Source organism: Cervus elaphus, chromosome X, assembly GCF_910594005.1.
Source record: "Cervus elaphus chromosome X, mCerEla1.1, whole genome shotgun sequence".
NCBI lineage: Eukaryota > Metazoa > Chordata > Mammalia > Artiodactyla > Cervidae > Cervus > Cervus elaphus.
In genome coordinates, this window is record NC_057848.1 from 29350694 (window position 1) to 29372390 (window position 21697).

The 21697-nt window shown below is 42.8% G+C and overlaps 1 protein-coding gene and 1 long non-coding RNA gene across 2 annotated transcripts in view; one reads left to right on the plus strand and one right to left on the minus strand.

Annotated features, from left to right (window-relative positions):
* Window positions 1-1716: 1716 nt before the first annotated feature.
* On the minus strand, window positions 1717-13234 carry SLC25A53 (solute carrier family 25 member 53). The gene is made up of 2 exons (XM_043897336.1): window positions 13035-13234; window positions 1717-4276 (listed from the first exon to the last, which is right to left on the minus strand). Exons 1-2 carry the CDS (start codon window positions 13217-13219, stop codon window positions 3325-3327), a joined length of 1137 nt encoding a protein of 378 aa, XP_043753271.1. The 5' UTR covers window positions 13220-13234; the 3' UTR covers window positions 1717-3324.
* A 123-nt stretch (window positions 13235-13357) lies between these two features.
* Window positions 13358-21697, plus strand: part of LOC122690257 — a 63042-nt gene continuing 54702 nt past the window's right edge. The window contains exon 1 of the long non-coding RNA XR_006340030.1: window positions 13358-13491. This is a non-coding gene — a long non-coding RNA (uncharacterized LOC122690257). The remainder of the gene's footprint in view (window positions 13492-21697) is intronic.

Genomic DNA, 21697 nt, shown 5'->3' on the forward strand with positions numbered 1-21697 from the left:
TGTCAGAAAACAATATTAACACCACAAAATCAAATAGTGATATTTAAAACTACTAGAAAACTATTACACTCTCAAATTTTACTCAGAAGATTTAAATGGGAAAAGTTGATCAGCCTATGTGTTTTTTAATATAATTTTATTTGCTTATTTATTGGATGTGCTGAGTCTTCATTGCTGCAAGGGCTTTTCTCTAGTTTCGGAGAGTGGGGGCTACTCCCTAGTTGCAGAGCACGGGCTTCCCACTGCAGTGGCTTCTCTTGTTGCAGGGAACGGGCTCTAGGGTGCATGGACTCGGTAGTTGTGACTTCCAGGCTCCAGAGCACTTGCTTAATAGTTGTGGTGCACAGGCTTAGTGGCTCCATGGCATGTGGGATCTTCCAGGACCAGGGATTGAACTGGGGTCTCCTGCATTGGCAGGCAGATTCTTTACCACTGAGCCACCAGGGAAGCCCAGCCTACGTAATTTTAAAATTTTATATGAACCAGTTTGTAAAAATAAATTATTTCAATTATAACATGCTTTAGTTGTAAATTACTGTTTATAATTGCATAACTTCAAGTATTAACATGCATAATGAAAATGTAAAATTTTTTAAAAGACAGATAATCAATAATGTAGCTTTAAAATCTGCTGTGAGCTTTCATTTTCTAATATTCAATAATAACTGTGCTGGTGTCATAGAGATAAAGCCCTCAGTCTTTTTAAAAGAATTTGAATCTACAAATATTGAATCTTTCATTTTCTAATATTCGATAATAACTGTGCCAGTGTCATAGAGATAAAGCACTGTCTTTTTAAAAGAATTTGAATCTACAAATATTGAATCTAGAAATATTAAAAATTGCAACCCAGTTCAGCAAAAAATATCATGTGTGTGGAGAACGAGTGCTCAAGTAATAAAGCAAATGGTGTAAAACGTTAATAGTAGGTGATTTGGGGTAAAGGGTATATGAGTGTTCTTTGAACTCTGTTTATGTTGGCAGCTTTTCTAGAAGTTTGAACTTATTTCTAAATAAGTTAAAATGAAGGAACAGACAAGGACTGACATAGTGACATAAGTGAAAATGGACAGTGTGTTTAGAAATAAATGTGGGGGAGTACCATATTTTATCTTGAATAAAAAAGTGGGAGAGTACCATAGTTTATCCCCTTCTGTTCAGCTTATAAACTGAAGTCATTATCTAAGTAATGATTTTTTGTATTCTGAGAGCTAGCCTTTAAGTAGAACTAACTGCTCTTCTACTTTTCCTTCCCTGGTAGACTCTGTGCTCCCTGTCACTGAATCTACAAGCAGAGTACTGACCCACCACATCCAGGTCTGCAGAGGGATCAGACATGGGAATGCATCTGCAGCGATTCTGGACCAGCCATTTTTTTGTTGATCTTGCTGGCAAATGCTTTCTGATCTCATAATGCTTATAGCCATGTCTTTAACTTCTCTGATATTCAGTGAGGAATCCCCACAGCCAGGATCTATAGTCAGATCATTATAAATGACAATTTTGGTTTGGTAAGGAAGGAGATACATGTGGAGATCATTACATGATATCATCTATAAGGGAAAAACTGCAATGTATGTCATCTTGGAAATCCTCAAAATTCCAGAGCTAAAAATAAATATCGGACTATTAGGCAATGTCTCTGTGAATTTCAGATCCAAAGTGTTGCCAATAACAAACATGCCACCAATAACACAAACTCATCAAATGTCCCAGTTGAAAGTCACTTTTAATTATTGTTGGTATTATTATCATCATCATCATCAGAATCATTATCATTAGCACAAAACTAAATCCACTAATAAAACAAAAATCACACCCTAAAGGCAGATGTCTTCATGAAAATGAATCAATAACATTATTTCATGTACAAGGGACAGCACCCTGAGTATAAAGACCATATCACAGCTTGATAATCAATTCAATAATTCAGCCAACATTATTGAGCACCTAGGCACAATGGGAGATTTAAAAACATATACAAGAATCCCTGCTTTTAAGAAATTTTACAGTCTAGTAGGAGATATTGAAGAACATCAAGAACAGAGGACCACATGAGCTCAGTGACATAATGGAATCAGTACCACGTATGAAGTGTAATTGGAAAGAGACATCACAAGAAACTAATGTCACATTTACTTAGAGGCAATCACATTCAGTAGGGGCAATCAGAAGAGGCTCCTTAGAGAAGGTGGCATCTGAGCTGGGCTTTGAAGAACTGGAAGGATTTTGGCAGACTGGCATGTAGAGAACAGGTATTACAGGTGGAGAAGATACAGTGGGCCAAAGCATGGCTATGGGAAAGTTAGTGGCATGTTTGAGGAGGGAACAATAATCCAGTTTGGCTAGAGCATGGGATCTATGTAAGTGGGAATGGTGTGATAATATGCTACAAATTTTATGGGGCCATATTTTGAATGGCTTTAAATAACAGGCTACAATTTCAGATCTTTAACTTATGTCACAGTAATTATATTTATCCATGGCAATAAAATATGCAATTATTTATGAAGAGATACAGTCATTTCAGTTCCAGATTTCTTAGGGAAACTCAAGTGGTTACTAGGCAATGTTATTGCCTTGCTATCAGAAATGTCCCAGCGTGTAACACCAATCAACCAAGAGTAGAATTTTCTATTCTGCATGTAACTAAACCTCTTCCCTCAAAGTCTATTCTTTCCATCCATACAGGGTCCACACTTCTTCCCATTCCCACCAGTTCTTGTGGCACCTGATCAGTTGAGGCAAGTCTAATTCAGGATTTCCAGCCACAACCACTACCCTGAAACTAGCACCCACAACTTTGAAAAGTGAGAGTGGTGGTGGCAGGGGTGGTGAACAGTGTCATGAAAATGTAGCCATCTGAAAAAGTCTCTGGAATCCCCATCCCAAGAGTCAAGCTTAGTTCTCTGAAATTGGAATTCCTGGTCCTCCACTCAGTTTGGCCCAGAAGACAACTGGAGGGGTCCCAGAACTCACAGTGCCTGATTAAGGTCATCTTTTAGAGTTTCCTCTTAATGTCAGTAAATTCCTTAAAGGAATGACATTTCATGCAGGTGACATGTTACTTAAAGCCCTCCTGGGTCTGAGCCTGTTGAAGCTGTGGATAAACTGGGGTGAATTTCTTTTTCTAACCAAGGAACCCTATTGGGTTTTGTCTTTACACAACAGGTAAAGTTGGGACCTTCTCGAGTGCACTGACGGTTGAGATTTTAAAGAATAGTTGTATTAGGTGACCAAACCAAAGAAGTAAGCTATTTAAGGCACCCCAGGAAGGCTTAGAATGACAAGTTGCCATGGCCACACTACACTGCCTGCAGCCAGTCAGTCTTTCAGCTCTTTCCTGGAATGATACCTCCTCTGCAGGAAGTCATGGATAGCAGTAGTGAGGCCCCAGGTTACACTGGACCTTAGGATGACCAGGGAACCTCCCCGGTATATCATAAATACCTTTCGGCCCCGAGTGTCCCACACATCCTGGACAGAAGCCCACAAGCTTGGCATGCTCTGCCAGCCAATGTGGGACTGCATATTGGCAACCAGCACAATCAGAGGATACAGAACTAGGCAGGTGATTGTTCCATTGACACTCCCAGACACCAAGGCAGGAACCCAGTGGGGCAGGCCCTGCTCTGCCAAGCTATTCTGGATGGGATCCTTGAAGGAGAAATACAGAGCACTCCCCAGGCTGTTCCTGAGAAGGACAGGCCAGAAACCACGATAGTAACCCTGTGACAGCCGGCCCCAAAGCCCATAAGAGTGAAATTCCTTGAGAATGCTGAAGGTGCTGGGAAAGCGAGCTTGCTTGCGACCATCTTGAAGCACATTTTGCACCCTCTCAAAGGGGCTGAGTGCCACAGCCTCCACCACACCAGATATGAGCCCCGCAGCCCAGCGGTGCCCCAGGGAGTGTGGCCCAACAGGGGAGAGACAAAACAGCATGCTATCGTAAGTCCCAAACAGCAGAGTCCCTTGCAATGTCTTGGAGAGAAGAGGCGGGTAGATTCCCCGGTAGAAGTATTGAGGGCCTTCATGCCAAAGCTGCCTCACAGCCTCCGACACCGCCACAGCATGGATCTGTTGCCGGAACATAACCTTATAGATAGGAAAGGTCAGAAAAGTAGACATAAAGTTGGAAATGGCACCAAGGGCGTAGGCATGGGAGTGCCAGCTTCTCTTTCCTGGAGCCTCTTTTCGTGTCCAGGGCTGAAGCTCCTTCCCGGGAGAGTGGTTTTGTTCCCCCATGCTGAAGATACCTGGGTGCAGATGGAAGAAACTGGCAAGAGTGGAAAAAAAGAGGTTAGACTGACCAATGAAATCTTTTGGCAAGCATCTTCATTGCTTAGTTAGAATCAGAGGCTCAAGAAACTCAGCTCTAAAGAAACAAGTAATTCTCTGGGCCAGTTTCTGAGAAATATGTACACTCTTAAGAAAGAATTCCTCCACCTTAAATTAAAACAAAGACAGTTAGTTGTGCTGAACAAAGTCACCCCTACAGTGTTTTTCTGACCCAGCAAATATTCTCATATTCAAAGAAGGTTGAAGAATGAAGAAAATAAAATTAGTGAAGGAGGGCTCCCCACCCTTACTGCATTCACCATATGAAACCTTGCATTTGATAAACTGTTAAAATAATAAGTTGCTCTTCCCTTTCCAAAAAGTGGCACTATCTTATCAGGCAGAAAGGCCTGTAGGGTGTAGTCCAGGACTTTCTCTAAAAGATGGTAGTAAATTTAGGGAGCAGGGAAGCTCCTTGCCTCTTTTTTTACAGATTCTTGATGATGTGCTAGCTGTCTCATGGCAACACCCCGCTCCCCTCTCCCAATTGAGGAACAGAAAGAGTAACTATTCCTGGAAGTTTAGCAAGAAAAGGCTCCGTACATGACAGTTTTTGAGCTTAGCCTTGTAGACCTGTTGCTGTATAACAGTGCAGGTGTTCTCAATGTACAGGCTATTGACATTTGGGGCCAGATAATTCTTCATCACAGGTGCCCACCCTGTGCATCGTATGATGTTTAGTGGTATCCTGTGGCACAAGTTGTGACCTACCCAGTTACAGCAAGAGGAGGGCATGGCAACCCACTCCAGTATTCTTGCCTGGAGAATCCCCATGGACAGAGGAGCCTGGCGAGCTACAGTCCATGGGGTCGCAAAGAGTCAGACATGACCGAGTGACTAAGCACAGCACAGCACAGCTATAACAAACAAAAATATCTAAAGATATTACCTTATGTCCTCGGGGTGAGGGAAGAAGATAAAATTGCCCTGGTTCAGAGCCACTATACTAGAGGGAAGAGGTTGTGCAAAGATTCCAAGCTGTTGCTCTTACCTGGGAGTAGTCTGGGAGCAGATGGAGTAGTATGAAAGGTAACTGGGGAGCCATGGCCCATGAAAGAATTTTGGGATCAAGAAGAAATGAATGGTCAGTACAGATCTGAGAACCTGAGGGAGTTGTGAGGAAGGAACTAGGGGGGAGAGGACAGGGTGTGTGGCTTGGGGATGGTGTGTGGAGAGGAACAGGAAGTGGTGTGGTGGGGGAGAGGGGGACAGGGGCACAGGGACCATGACTGGACATCAGACTCATATCTAGATGGACAGGAAGCCTGGTAGGAACTGCAGACCCAGAGGTTTCACACAGAACCCTGGACTGTGTAGTCCCCAGAGGAGAGAGATATTGGGGCTCTAGTTACGCTAGCCCATCCGATAGGGACAAAGGGGTCACCAGGCTGAGGAACTGGGGGTGGGCTAGAAGCCAGGCCCTGAAAGAAGCCCACTGCAGCCTTCCCTGGGCTGCTGCACTCAAGAACTTGCCTTGAAGTGCTTCTCCTTCCAGAATGACCCCCATAAGCTTCTCCCTGGCTTTTTGCTCCTGCTCCATCCACAGTCCACTATCTGACCTTACAACCCCACCCCCCTCAAGCCACAGTCTGTCTAGGGGGAGGGGGTAGAGGCTCAGCCTCCTGTGCCCTGCCACTAGCCCTCCCCTACCCTCAGCAGTTCGGAGGCCCTTAAGCCTCAACTCCTTAACCCTCATGGCCAGAAGGATGGGAAGGCTCCTCTGCTTTGGACCCTTTAGCTAAGAACTGGCCAGGAGCACATGCTCAAGAGGCCCACTCCTTACATCCTTCCAGGGCACTCCTGGGCCCATGGCAGTCCCCTCCATATCCCAGGAGCCAAAGCTGACCCCTTTCCTTGGAGGGGAGCTCCAATCTGGCCCCCAAAGCCATAGGGGAGCCCAAAATTACCCGGCTGTCCTACCAAGGATTTCTCTCCAAGTTTTATCTGCACATGCATAAGGACAGGTGGTGAGGGAAACGTTTGTCCCCTCTTCTATCTCAGAATGCAGTAATATTCCACTTCCTCCCCACATTTTCCAGGGTAACCTGTAAACATGTGTTGATTGACTGTAAGGCGGGCCAATTTAGCTGAAAGAAAACTGGGCTAGAATTTGGCAGACCAAATTCTCAGTGCCAGTTCTCTTTTCAACTTCTTGTGTGACCTTTAGAAATATATTGACATCTTGGAGCCTCAAGCATCTCAGTTATGAAATGAGCAGACACCAGGGGCTAGGGTAGGGGGGTGCTCTCTAGGCATCCTCATACTGTGCATGTGGCAGGGGGTTGATGAAGAGGAATTCAGGCCAGTATTTGATAGAGGAATCGTGCTTTTCCACCCTTGGTTCCTTCTGTTTTGGTCAATCTTTTTCAGGGATTAAAAGTGAACAATAATTCAGAAACACCTTACCTGAAATATCTGTCATAATTTTATAATTTTATAAATCTAACTTATCCTGTTTTATGGGGGAGAGGGAGTCATTTTTTCTCCCATGTGTTTTCCTGTTAAAATGCCAGCCTTTGGGGGCAGACAGTCCTGAGTCTGAATTCTGCCTCCACCATTTGCTTAGTTGTATGACCTTAGGCAAGACACTTCACTCAGTCTCAGTTTCTTTGGCTACAGACGAGGGACAATAGACCTCCTTCAAAGGGTTGTTGTAAAGATTAACAAAATAAAATGAGATAAAGTGGTTGACCATCCATGGCATGGTGACATCAGTCAACTGTATTTTTTTTTTTAAAGATGTTTCCCCACCTCACACCTATGCGGATGCTGCACATGCTCCTGCAGCACACTCAGAACCATTTAAAATGGTATGGTGGGACAAATCCTGTGTTCACATGGGAGGCAAGGAAGACCTTTCTTCTGTGAATGCAAAGGTGTTATAAAAGCAATCCTGGACAGCCTGGCCCCTTACACAAGAATTCCAAAGTAGGGGCCTCAGAACAAGCCTGGAGTCAGCCTAGAGCAGTTACCCCCTGGGCCCTATGATGCATCTCCTATGTTTACAACCTTGTAAAGTGAGTGGAAAGGATTCCAGACTTCCCTGGCTAGTCTAGCCCAGATGCACAGCCTGCATGATCATGCCAGAATCCAGCCCTATATGTGTCCATTTATTCCAGGCATCCCTCTGTCAGTCCTTTGGTCTGCTCACAAACACATGTCAATCACTGTGGGTAAGTCACTGTGAAGCAGGGGTGGACAGGACTTGGTACCAGCCCTGGAGGGCTTGAGAATCTAGTGGGGGAGACAGGTCAACCATGAGTTAAACTATACTGGAAGGCAAAAGAAAGCTTATGCTAATCAAGGACAGAGAAAAACATAAGAGCAATATATTTCACATAGCATAGGGAGATATCCAGGGGGTCTTCCCAACCCAGGGATCGAACCCAGGTCTCCCTCGTTGCAGGCAGATTCTTTACAAGCTGAGCCACAAGGGAAGCACAAGAATACTGGAGTGGGTAGCCTATCTCTTCTCCAGAGGATCTTCCCGACCCAGGAATCAAACCAGGGTCTCCTGCATTGCAGGCAGATTCTTTATCACCTGAGCTATCAGGGAAGCCTCTTGATGTAAATGAAAGAGGAGAGCAAAAAAGCTGGCTTAAAACTCAACATTCAAAAAATGAAAATCATGGCATCTGGTCCCAACACTTCATGGCAAATAGATGGGGAAACAGTGAGAGTCTTTATTTTCTTGGGCTCCAAAATCACTGCAGATGGTGACTGCAGCCATGAAATTAAAAGATGCTTTCTCCTTGGAAGAAAAGCCATGACAAACCTAGATAGCATATTAAAAAGTAGAGACATCACTTTGCTGACAAAGGCCCATATAGTCAAAAGCTATGGCTTTTCCAGTAGTCATGTATAGATGTGAGAGTTGAACCATAAAGAAAGCTGATCACCAAAGAGTTGATGCTTTTGAACTGTGGTGTTGGAGAAGACTCTTGAGAGTCCCTTGGACTGCAAGGAGATCAAAGCAGTCCATCCTAAAGGAAATCAGTCCTGAATATTCATCAGAAGGACTGATGCTGAAGCTGAAGCTCCAATACTTTGGCCACCTGATGTGAAGAACTGACTCACTGGAAAAGACCCTGATGCTGGGAAAGATTGAGGGCAGGAGAAGGGGACGACAGAGGATGAGATGGTTGGATGGCATCACTAACTTGCTGCACATAAGTTTGAGCAAGCTCTGGGAGTTGGTGATGGACAGGGAAGCCTGGAGTGCTGCAGACCACGGAGTCACAAAGAGTTGGACACAACTGAGCAACTGAGCTGACTGACTGAGCATAGGGAGCAGCCTAAAATTTCTCTGAGAGGGGGCATCTGACTTGATTCTTGACCCATGAGCAGGCTCTAGTTAGATGGAGGAGTGAGGGCAGGAGTTCTAGGCTGAGGAAGCGGCCTAAAGCACAGATGCCTAAAAGCATGAGTGTTACCCAGTTCTGGATGCAGGCTGTGGGAAGAAGAGAGATCTGTGGCTGACAGAGACAAGTCAATTTATAATGAGTGCCTTATTTGTTTGCCCCACTGCAGTGCATTATAGCATAAAGATACAGGCTCTAGAATCAGATAGCCCTGGGTTCGAATTTCACTGCTCCACTTCCTAGCTTTATGACCTTGGCCAAATCTCTTACACTCTCTGAACCTCAGTACCCTTACATGATTGTCATGAAGGTTGCATGAGATGAAGTATACAAAATACTTAGTATGGTACCCAGTATACAAGTTGGTCCATACATTATATTAGTAGTTGTATTTTAAAAATGAGATCCCAGGAATATAGGTAAGATTACAACAACATTGCTCTAAAGTCTGAAATCAGTCTAATAAACTAGGTTGTCTGCAGTGTGCATTTTAAATTGTTTGTTGGAAATGAACCTATCTATGAAACAGAAACAGAATCAAGGATGTAGAAAACAGACTGGTAGGTGCCAAGAGGGAAGGAGTTGGGGAAGGGATGGAGTGGGAGGTTGGGGTTAGCACATGTAAGCTTTTATATATAGTAGGGATAAACAACAAAGTCCTACTGTATATAGCACAGAGAACTCTATTCAATATCCTATGAAAAACTATAATGGAAAAGAATATAAAAAGAATGTGCATATATATGTGTGTGCATATATATATATGTATATATATACATACATACATACATATGTGCGTTCATGGGGTTCTCAAGGCAAGAATACTGAAGTGGTTTGCCATTCCCTTCTCCAGTGGACCACATTTTGTCAGAACTCTCCACCATGACCTGTCCATCTTGGGTAGCCCTACATGGCATGGCTCATAGTTTCATTGAGTTAGACAAGGCTGTGGTCCATAAAAGGAAATCAGTCCTGAATATTCATTGGAAGGACTGATACTGAAATGAAACTCCAATACTTTGGCCACCTGATGCAAAGGACTGACTCAATCGAAAAGACTCTGATGCTGGGAAAGACTGAAGGCAGGAGGAGAAGGGGATGGACAGAGGATGAGATGGTTGGATGGCATCACTGACTTGCTGGACATGAGTTTGAGTAAGCTCTGGGAGTTGGTAATGGACAGGGAAGCCTGGCGTGCCACAGTCCATGGGGTCACAAAGAGTCGGACACACCTGAGCGACTGAACTGAACATATGTGCATGCTAACTCACTTCAGTCACATCCAACTCTTTGCAACCCTATGGACTGTAGCTCACCAGGCTTCTCTGTCCATGGTATCCAAGAATACTGGAATAGGTAGCTATTTCCTTCAGAGGATCTTCCTAAACTAGGGATTGAGCCCATGTCTCCTATGTCCCCTGCATCGGCAGGGGGTTCTTTACCACTAGTGCCACATGGGAAGCTTTATATATATGTGTGTGTGTGTGTGTGTGTGTGTATACATTTATATATGCATATATATATAACAATCATTTTGCTGTACAGCAGAAATTAACACAAGATGGTAAATAAACTCTATAGCAATTAAAATTGATTTAAAAAATAAAATGAAAGGATTTTTTTGTTTAAATTGTTTGTTTGGAAGACAACAGAGAAGAGTTGTCATGGGCTTTGGAGTCTGACACAGCCCCAGACTGGAATCCCAGTGCCTCCACTTACAAGGTGTGTTAACCTCCATGAAACTCAGTTTTCCTATTTGCAAAGTGGGATAACATTGCCTGTCTCAGCATTGCTGAGAAGCTTAAATAAGATAACAAATGGAAATTCCCTGGCACCAAGAAGGCAGGCAGCCAAGGGCAGCTATTATTGTTTCAACTAAGAGCATTACCTTCATAACTTTCAGTCTTTTAAGGTTTCTTTGTTACAGTTGGAAAATGTGGTCTCATTAGAGCCATGAATTGGGAAATACTCCCACACACTGATGCCAGAGATCGGGGATACATTTATCTAACTGGAGCCAGTTCAGCAAATCCTCCTCCCCAGCCTTGCCCAAAGAGACCTTCACTTTGTTCTAAGGGCCCAATCCAGGCACCAGCATACAGTCTTTCTCTTTCCACTATTTTTTGTCAGAGCTACAGGATCTATTCTTTGTCCTACTTGATCCCACCCCCACCAAGTCCAACTGTAGATCACCTACTTTGGCAGTAAAGCCTATTTAAACACAGAATAAGAGTCTGCAAGAGACCCGGGGTCAGTTGTCATGATATTGGGGAGCAGAGCAAGAGTCTGAAGGAAATCCAAGAGCTGTGCCAGCATCACCCCTGATTATGTGAGGTGAGGCTTCACTCTACTTCCTACATCCTCCACCCTCCATCCCTTTGCTACTGTTCCACCCATGAGAAAGTCCACAGTCCTCAGATGGAAAGTGCTTAAGCTCCAAATTTGCATTGTTTACTCCAAGGAACTCTATGTATTGAGGTAGTCAATGAGAAGGCAGAAAAGAACAGGTAAAGTTCCTTGGCAGGTTGAACACAACCCAACAGCAATCACAAGGCATCAGATTATTCACTTGCTTCCAGGCATCAGGAGTCAAGAACAAGCCTGGAAAGGGGCCTCCTAACCACAATCTACATAAGGGAAGTAAGATCTGCTCTTCAAGAACCAGAAGTCACGGAAAATGGTGCAGATTTCTCTGTCATGGGCTTCACGGCCCATTCACTCTGGACAGCCCTGCATGCTGTTTCCATGGAGTTGCTCCTTCTCTGTGGCCAGTGATTTCAAATCCAGCAAAGGAGAGGTCCCCTCAAGAGCTCACAGAAGGGCAACCTAGCAACGTGCCCTCAAGCCAGGAAATGAAAGAGCTATATCAGCGGCAGAGAGCTGTATTTAAGGGGTTAGATCAAATTATGTTTTGTTTCTCAGACTTCTTCCTCAAGTACAAGTTGAAAGAGAAAATGCTAGGAAGAAAGATTGTAGGGGAGTGGTTCTTAACCATTTCTGGGCCACAGACTCATTTGAACATCTATAAAGCTATGGACTCAGGAGGATATACATAGTTCAAATTCTACTCTTCACAAACAATTTCAGGAAGGACCCTATGTAGGAACCTCTGCTCTCAAGTTACATTTCATGACAGCTACTGTATGGAGAGATACATTGGCCACATCTTCATTTACTTATTGCCATAAGCATAATGTAGTGTCTCTAGCAGTGGTTCACAAACCACTCTACACCTCAGAATTAACTACAGCACTGGTTAAAAATATAAATCACCCTCCCCAGCCCTAGTTCTTAGTAAATCTGAATCCTCCAGAGGCAGAGCTTAGGAATCTGTATTTCTAACAAGCTTTTCAAAATGATTCTGAGGCAGCCAGCTTCATACCCATACTTTGGTTAATAGCATGGATCCTGGTGTCAGAGAGATATGATACAAGTTTTGGCTTCACCTTTTAATTTCAGGCAAGTCATTTTACCTCTCTGAGTCTTGTCTCCTTTTAGGTCATAAGCTGTAAAAATAATGTTTTACTGAAAGCAAAAGCAAGCAGCTTGTTGTAGTGTAAACAGAGAAAGAAAAATGCCTCAGTTTTCTTCTTCTGTACAATGGGTACCATACAAGTTTCCTACCTCTTTCCCTATCCCTCTTTGCATTGCCTCTCCAAGCCCTCCCTCAGCACTACCAGCACACTAAGACTGCAGCTGAGCTGGTTTAAGACCACTCATGTAAAACAAAATGCCCTCTAGGCAGCTCAGATGGGCAAAGAGTTGGTATTTGGAAAACAACAGAGTAAAACCGGATGCTGATATTTATTTGCTGTGTGATGTGGGGCAAGCTGCCTAACCTTGGGCCTGTTTCCTTATCTGTAAAATGGAGATAATAGTCATTGCTCACTAATTCTCTATAGTTCCAAATGGGCCTTTTCATTTCCACTTTGGCTTTGGCTTTTCTCAACTAACTCTCAATCTGAGAGTAGAGAGGAGTAGGGGGAAGCCTTTGAAATCAGACTTGTAGACTTGAGTGTGAGCTCTTAGCTCTGCACTTCCTAAGCATAGTGACTGGGTGCTTAAGTCCCCTCTCTGTTAAATGGGCATACTGCTACCTCCTTCCTAAGGCTGTTGAGAAGAATAAATAAGTTGTCCGTGCAAGCCCATTTGCAAGTAGAAAGCGCTCGGTAAATGCTTTTTCCCCCTTCCCTCTGTACAAAGGTGAGGAACTTTTACTGTTCGCTTGATGTCTGTCCCACCTCGTGTTGAAGGCATCCGGTCTCAAAGCGTGGAGGACAGCAGAGGTGGAAGAGGTGAAAGAGAAAGAAAGTGAAGGGCAAGCAGCAAACTCACGGTAAAATGCCAATCGGCAGGGTCCAACAGTCCGAGCTGCACTTGACACCGCACTGGCTCCCGCGCCTGTGTGCTGCAGACTCCGCCAGCCAGCTACTCCTTTTTGCTAGCAATGGCCCTGAGCAGGAGGCTGCGCGGGGAGGCCGCCCCCTCGCCCCGCTGATTGGCCTGGCTGCCCGACTCATCAGGCTCTTTTGTCTCAACCCGCAGAGGTTAAAAGAAGCGGCGGCTGCTGGGAGTGCCCAGCGAGTGGGCGGGGGCGGCCGCTTCTGCCTTGGGAACCGAGCTGCCTCGACTCAGCTACCCAAAGCTGGGCGAAGAGGCTCCGTCTGGCGGCTCCGAGTTGCTTAGCGGTAGAGGAGGCGTCATCCTTTTCCCCTGCAGGGCCACGGAGACCGGAAGGCGGCATCCACACTTGTCCACGCCGGAGCATTCGCCGTCCACCGACCGAGCACAGGTAAAGAAAAAGGGCGCGATTGCCTGGTCCGGAGAGAGGAGGGACGAGCTCCATCAGGATTGGGGGGCTCTCTGTTTATCCAATCGCCAGAACTGAAAGGCCGCCGAAGAAGCACTCCAGCGGCCTGGCTGTGCAGAGGCAGGAGGTGGGTTCCACTGCGGCTGCGGCTGCTGCTGCTGCGTCGCTTCAGTCGTGTCCGACTCTGTGCGACCCCATAGACGGCAGCCTACTACGCTCCCCCGTCCCTGGGATTCTCCAGGCAAGAACACTGGGGTGGGTTGCCATTTCCTTTTCCAATGCGTGAAAGTGAAGTCGCTCAGTGGTGTCCGACTCTTAACGACCCCATGGACTGCAGCCCACCAGGCTCCTCCGTCAGAGGTAAGAAAAGAGCAATTGGATGGATTTTCAAGCTCTTGCTAGGCTGCACCGCTTCAGGGCCCACTCCAGCGAAACAGGCGCCCTGTGGCCCCTAGGTCGGGTATGCAGATTCACACACAGGGTGTGTTCTCGTAAAAACCAAGAATTCTCCTGACAGGCCTAGGCTCACTAGAGCTCTCCTACAGAGCAAAGGGGACGGAAGAGATGTGTGGAGGTGGCTCTGCCTTTCCCTGTGAGTGTGGGGCTACTCCCTATGTCTCCAAGCTCAGAGATGACTGCCCCTAAGAAATGAACTCCAAGAAGCGATTTTCCGGGCGGCTGGGACAGGGAGTTCGCAGGATGCGGGGAAAGCGAGCCTCCTTCTGGGAAGAAGAGGCAGCCACCCAGCCTGTGTTTGCAAGCCTCTATTTGGAAGGAACATGTTCACTTATACAATGCAAGACCTCCAGATCTGCTCAGAGGACCGAAGTTCCAGAGGCAGGGCTGTGTATCTCCCCTTCCCTTTGCGATCCTTGCAAAGACATTCCTAGCTGATAGCCGTACTGCCCGTGAAGAAGCAAGCAGCGGGAGTGTGTTTGACATGACTGAGTGTCTTCCTGGGCTCAACTCCTCAAGGGGTTCATGTCCCCTTGGGGAGGGGGTTGGGCCCTCTTCCCTCCACACTGCCAAAGCTAGCTCTGTCAGAGGTACAAAAAGAGCAATTGGATGGATTTTCAAGTTCTTGCTAGAAAATCATGTCCTTTAGCATGCTAATGTGTTACAATGAATGTATAATGAGGCTCGGGGTCAACTGGAAGTCTTCTATCATCTTGGGCCTAGTAGGTTCTACCTAACAAAGGAAGGCGGGGGGCGGGGCACAACCATTAAAAAATGACACTGCCATTAAGAGCAGGATATCACAAAATCCAGTGAGAACCTACCTAGAAACTGTTCATGGACAAGATGCCCATATTCCCCCATAACATTTTCTCTATTACAATCATACCCAGTCACAGTTCCTGATCATTTGATGTTCTTAAAAGATACTATTATTATTCACCAAGGATAGAACATCTTCCCTTTTGTTGTTGGTCACTCGCTAAGTCATGTCTGACTCTTTGCAACTCCATGGACTGCAGCACACCAGGCGTCCCCGTCCTTCACCATCTCCTGGAGTTTGCTCAAACTTGTGTCCATTGAGTCCATGATGCCATCCAGTCCACTCATCCTCTGTCACCCTCTTCTCCTCCTGCCCTCAATCTTTCCCAGCATCAGGGTCTTTTGCAATGAGTTGGCTCTTCACATCATGTGGTCAAAGTATTGGAGCTTCAACATCAGCATCAGTCCTTCCAATGAATATTCAGGGTTGAAATGAACTATAATTCTGAAGGAACATAGATCACATTTATTTAAATTTTTAGCTGTAGCCACTGAACTTGATTTTATTTTTTGCCTTTTTAGATTAAAAACCATATGGAGCTAATTATCATTCCTACATTAATTTCAGTGGATCAAAGAGTTAGACAAATATGTTTTAAGTGTATATTGAATATTATTTTTATTTTCCTCAGTACTCTGTTTATCATAATATCTTCCATATATACTGTTTCATGATGGATTATAAATATAAATAATTTACATGTGGTTTAAAATGCCTCACAGCTGGACAAAGTGAAATCCTTTGCATTCCACTCCCCAAAGGCAACCACTGCTACTGTTTGATTGGTACTTGGCATACAATTTTCTATGTATATTGAAATATACATACATAAATAGATACAATGGTCTACTCATCAACTGTTTTATTTATTTGTTAGATATGAAATTGGAATGACAGAATAATGCTGGTCTGCTACTTATGTTCTTCACTTAACAAGATGCATGCTTTTATTTTTTTTTCATTTATTTTTATTAGTTGGAGGCTAATTACTTTACAGTATTGTAGTGGGTTTTGTCATACATTGACATGAATCAGCCATGGATTTACATGTATTCCCCATCCTGATCCCCCCTCCCACCTCCCTCTCTACCCCATCCCTCTGGGTCTTCTCAGTGCACCAGGCCCGAGCACTTGTCTCATGCAGATGCATGCTTTTAAATTGTTTTCATTAAGGTATAATTTACAGAAAATAAAATTCACTTCTTTTAGTGTCCAGTTTGGTAAGCCTTGAAAATTACATACAATTGTATAACCACAACACAATCAGGATATACAAGAGTTCCATTATGCCAAAAATATCTCCTGTGTCTTTTTGTAGTCAATCTGAAAATGACCTATGTGTTTTCTGACTCCCCAATTTTGATAGCTGTAGGTTTTTGCTTTTATTTTCACTTTAATACTGTTCTATGTATTTTTAATTGAAGTATAGTTGATTTCTGTTCTATGTATTTTTCATTTCCCTTGAGACTTACTTTCTCTTTGACCCATGAATTAAATATGTGTTGTTCAGTTTCCCAGTTCTTGGAGATTTTCATGTTACCTTTCTATTCTTGATTTCTAGAATTTTATTCCATTATTGTCCGATAACACAATCTGTTTGGTTTCAGTTTTTTTTAATTATTAAGATTTGCTTCTTGACTCAGGACATAGTCTATCTTGCTGAATGTTCTGTGTGCATTTGAAAAGAATGTGCATTCTGCTGTTTTAGAGTGGACCACTCTATAAATGTCAATTAAATCTAGTTGGTTGATGGTGGTGTTCAGTTCATCTATGACTGCTGATTTTTTGCCTACTGATTCTATTAGTGAGAGAGGAATATTGAAGATCCCAATTATAATTGTGGATTTGTCTATTTCCCTTTCAGTTCCTTCAGTTTTGCTTCATGTATTTTAAGACTGTTATTAGGTATAATACATATTTATAATTATTGTATCTTCCTGGTGAATTGACTGCCCCTCTTTATCCCTGGTAACTATCTTTGTTTTCAAGTTGACAATTGTCTGATAATATAATCAATAGATTCTCCTGCTTTCTTCTGATCAGTGTTTACATGGTGTGTTTTTATTCATTGTTTTACTCTTACACTACCTATGTCACTATATTTGAAGTGAGTTCTTGTAGCCAACATATAGTTGGAGCATTATTTGTGTTTCTCTTTATTGTTTTTTAAATCCATTCTGACAATCTAGTTCATTTAATTATGTATTTAAGTCATTGACAATTAATTATTGGTGGTATGTTTTGATTTAGATCTACCACTATTTTTCATGTTTTGTTGGTCCTCTCTGGTTTTCTTTACCCTGTTTCCCCTTTCTTGCTTTCCTCTGGCTTATCTGAATGCCTTGGAGTACTTCATTTTAATGTTTTTTACTCTGATTTTGAATATCTGTCTTTGTATAACATTTTTTGTGGTTGCTCTGTAGATTATAAACTACCTACTTAACTTTTCACAGTCTATTCAGAATCAGTATATTGCCACTTGATATGTAGAAACCTCACCTTAATAGGTTCCTGTTACCACCTCCTTTGTGGTATATTTGCCTTATGTATTATATATACATTGAAACGTACATAGATTTCTACTATAGCTACTTTATTGAAAACTCCATCAGTCAGTGTTATATTTTGCTGTGGTTTTTCCACTACTTACCATGCTTTTAGAAACCCACTCAGTGGCATCTTCATATTCACTTCCTCCCTAGATCTCTGTGAATCCCAAATTCAGGGAGGAGGCTGTGGGAATAAAAAATTACCATTCATAGTGTTTTCAAATATGTAATTATAGTATAATTTAATAGTAATATATAGGTCATTATTCATACAAATGGCCAGTTGCATATGAAAAGTTGCTTAATATCACTAATTATTAGAGAAATGCAGATCAAAACTACAATGAGGTATTACACAGTGTTCAGAATGACCATCATTAAAAATTCCACAAATAACAAATGCTGAAGAGGGTGTGGAGAAAAGGGAACCCTCCTACACTGTGGGTGGGAATGTAAATTGGTGCAGCCAAGAGGGAAAGTAATATGGAAGTTCCTTGTAGTTGTTGTTCAGTCACTAAGTCATGTTTGACTCTTTGCAACCCCATGGACTGCAGCATGCCAGGCTTCCCTGTCCTTCACTGTCTCCCAGAGTTTGCTCAAACTCATGTCCATTGAGTCTGTGATGCCATCCAACCATCTCCTCTGTCACCCCCTTCTCCTCCTGCCCTCAATGTTTCCTAGCATCAGGGTCTTTTCCAATGACTTGGCTCTTTTCATCAGGTGGCCAAAGTATTGGAGTTTCAGCTTCAGCATCAGTCCTTCTAATGAATATTCAGGGTTGATTTCCTTTAGGATTGACTGGTTTGATTTCACTGCTGTCCAAGGGACTCCCAAGAGTTCTCCAGCACCACAATTCAAAATCATCAATTCTTCAGTGCTCGGCCCTCTTTATGGTCCAACTTTTACATCTGTACATGACTAGTGAAAAAAACCATAGCTTTGAATATATAGACCTTTGTCAACAAAGTGATGTCTCTGCTAGTTAATATGCTGTCTAGGTTGGTCATAGCTTTTCTAACAAGGAGCAAATGTCTTTCAATTTCATGGCTGCAGTCACTGTTCACAGTGATTTGGGAGCCCAAGAAAATAAAGTCTGTCACTGTTTCCATTGTTTCCCCATCTATTTGCCATGAAGTAATGGGACTGGATGCCATGATCTTCATTTTTTGAATGTTGAGTTTTAAGCCAGCCTTTTCACTCTCTTCTTTCACCTTCATCAGGAGGCTCTCTTGTTCCTTATCACTTTCTGCCATTAGAGTGGTATCATCTGCATATCCGAGGTTGTTGATAGTTCTCACAGCAACCTTGATTCCTGCTTGAGCTTAATCCAGCCTGGCATTTCACATGATGTATTCTGCATAGAAGTTAAATAAGCAGGGTGACAACATACAGCCTTTTTGTACTCCTTTCCCAATCTGGAACCAGTCCATTGTTCCATGTCTGGTTCTATTGCTTCTTGCCCTGCGTACAGGTTTCTCAGGAGATGGGTAAGGTGGTCTGGTACTCCCATATCTAAGAATTTTCCATATTTTGTTGTGATCCACACTGTCAAAGGCTTTAGTCAATGAAGCAGATTTTTTTTAAATTCCCTTGCTATTTCTATGATCCAACAGATATTGCCAATTTGATCTCTGGTTCCTCTGCCTTTCCTAAATCCAGCCTGAACATCTGGATGTTCTTGGTTCACATACTACTGAAGCCTAGCTTGAAAGATTTGGAGCATTACCTTGCTAGCATGTGAAATAAGTGCAACTGTGTGGTTGTTTGAACATTATTTGGCAGTGTCTTTCTTTGGGATTGGAATGAAAACTGACCTTTTCCAGTCCTGTGGTCACTGCTGAGTTTTCCAAATTTGCTAACATACTGGAAGTTCCTTAGAAAACTAAAAATAGAGTTGCCATGTGATTCAGCAATTCCACTTCTGGGCATATATCTTGAAAAAAACTCTAATTTGAAAAGATACATGCATCCCAATATTCATAGCAGCACATTTTACAGTAGCCAAGACATGGTACCAACCTAAACATCATATATATATGCCATGATCTTCATTTTTCGAATGTTGTTTGGCCATAAAAAAAGGATAAAATAATGCCATTTGCAGCAACATGGATGGACCAAGTGATTATGATACTGAGTAAAGTAAGTCAGAAAGAGAAAGGCAAATGTCATAGGATATCACCTATATGTGGAATCTAAAATATATAAGTGACCTTATTTACAGAACAGAAACACACTCATAGACACAGAAGATGCACTTACAGTTACCAAAGGAGAAAAGGGGAGCAGGGAGGGGTAAATTATGAGTTTGGGATTAGCACATACACACTAACATCTATAAAATAGATAAACAACACAGTCCTACTGTATAACACAGGGAACTATATTCAGTATCCTGTAATAAACCATAATGAGAAAGACTATTAAAAAGGATATGTGTACATATATGTATAACTGAATCACTTTGTTCTATACTAGAAATTAACATATTTTAAATCAATTATACTTCAATGGAAAAGTAATATAGATCATTATTAACCAATGGAGCAATACCTTGGACAGCACTGAATGCCAGTGTCAAGAGAAAAAATGGCATTTAGAGCCCTGGTAGCTTCAGAATATAATGGGGAAAGTTTTAGGGTTATTTCAAGTTCAAGTACTGTGCAGGCATTCAAAGCAGTTTCCCTGGTTTACTTCACCTCTCCTAACTTCTTACCCTTATCTGAAGTATAGGATTAAACAGGTAACTGAATAAGTGTTAAGTTGAAAGGAAATGCAATTTAGAGTACCACTTGTCTACATTAATTTTGTAAATATTAATTTCCTTTAACCTCCATATCATCTTTCATAGGGGAGACATCTGTTGCTAATTCACATAATCCCAATACTCTATTCTCTTGACCCCAGGGGCAGGATTCCATCGCTTTCATCATCATCAATCATCATTAGCATCATCAACACCAACAGCAACAAGAGTGTTGTTGAATGAGTATCTATGGGGAATTTTAAATGACCTGTCTTTAACTCCCGATGGCCTATCACCTACATAAGAGGTCACTGTGTATATGCAGTGTTTGTCAATCTTCTTTCATTGTCAGGAGCCTTTTCAGACTTTTTTTTTTTTTTTGCCTAACCACCTCTAATCCCACTCACCAGAAGAATGTGAAATTTTTAATATTCCAGATGTAGTTGATCTGTTTGTGTACTGTGGCTGTGGTCTTTTGGAGGTTCACAGACCATTGTGGGTTGTTTTGTTTTTTGGTCTGCACCACACAGCTTGTGGGATTTTAGTTCCCTGACCAGGTATGGAACCCAGGCCCTCAGGAGCAAGGGTGCAGAGTCCTAACCACTGGACTGCCAAGGAATCCCTCCCCCCCAGATCATTGTAATATCTATCAAACCTGACCCTCAAGAACCCATCTTCAGTCCCTTGGGCATGGTGTCACCTGTTGAGAATGAGAATCTGGAAGTTCACAGTTCATGTATTGTTGAAGCCTGGCTTGGAGAATTTTGAACATTACTAAGGTGTGAGATGAGTACAATTGTATGGTAGTTTGAGCATTCTTTGGTATTGCCTTTCTTTGGGATTGGAATGAAAACTGACCTTTTCCAGTCCTGTGTCCACTGTTGAGTTTTCCCAATTTGCTGGCATATTGAGTACAGCACTTTCACAGCATCATCTTTTAGGATTTGAAATAGCTCAACTGGAATTCCATCACCTCCACTAGCTTTGTTCATAGTGATGCTTCCTAAGACCCACTCAAGTTCTCATTCCAGGATGGCTGGCTCTAGGTGGATGATCATTCCATCGTGATTATCTGGGCTGTGAAGATCTTTTTTGTATAGTTCTGTGTATTTTTGCTACCTCTTCTTAATATCTTATGCTTCTGTTAGGTCCATACCATTTCTGTCCTTTATTGTGCCCATCTTTGCATGAGATGTTCCCTTGGTATCTCTGATTTTCTTGAAGAGATCTCTAGTCTTTCCCATTCTATTGTTTTCCTCTATTTCTTTGCACTGATCACTGAAGAAGGGTTTCTTATCTCTCCTTGCTATTCTTTGGAAGTCTACATTCAAATGGGAATATCTTTCCTTTTCTCCTTTGCCATTTGCTTCTCGTCTTTTCACAGCTATTAGTAAGGTCTCCTCAGACAGCTGTTTTGCTTTTTTGCATTTCTTTCTCTTGGGGATGGTCTTGATCCCTGTCTCCTGTACAATGCCATGAACCTCCGTCCATAGTTCTTCAGGCACTCTGTCTATCAGATCTAATCCCTTAAATCTATTTGTCACTTCCACTGTATAATCCTAAGGGATTTGATTTACATCATACCTGAATGGGTTTTCCCTGCTTTCTTCAGTT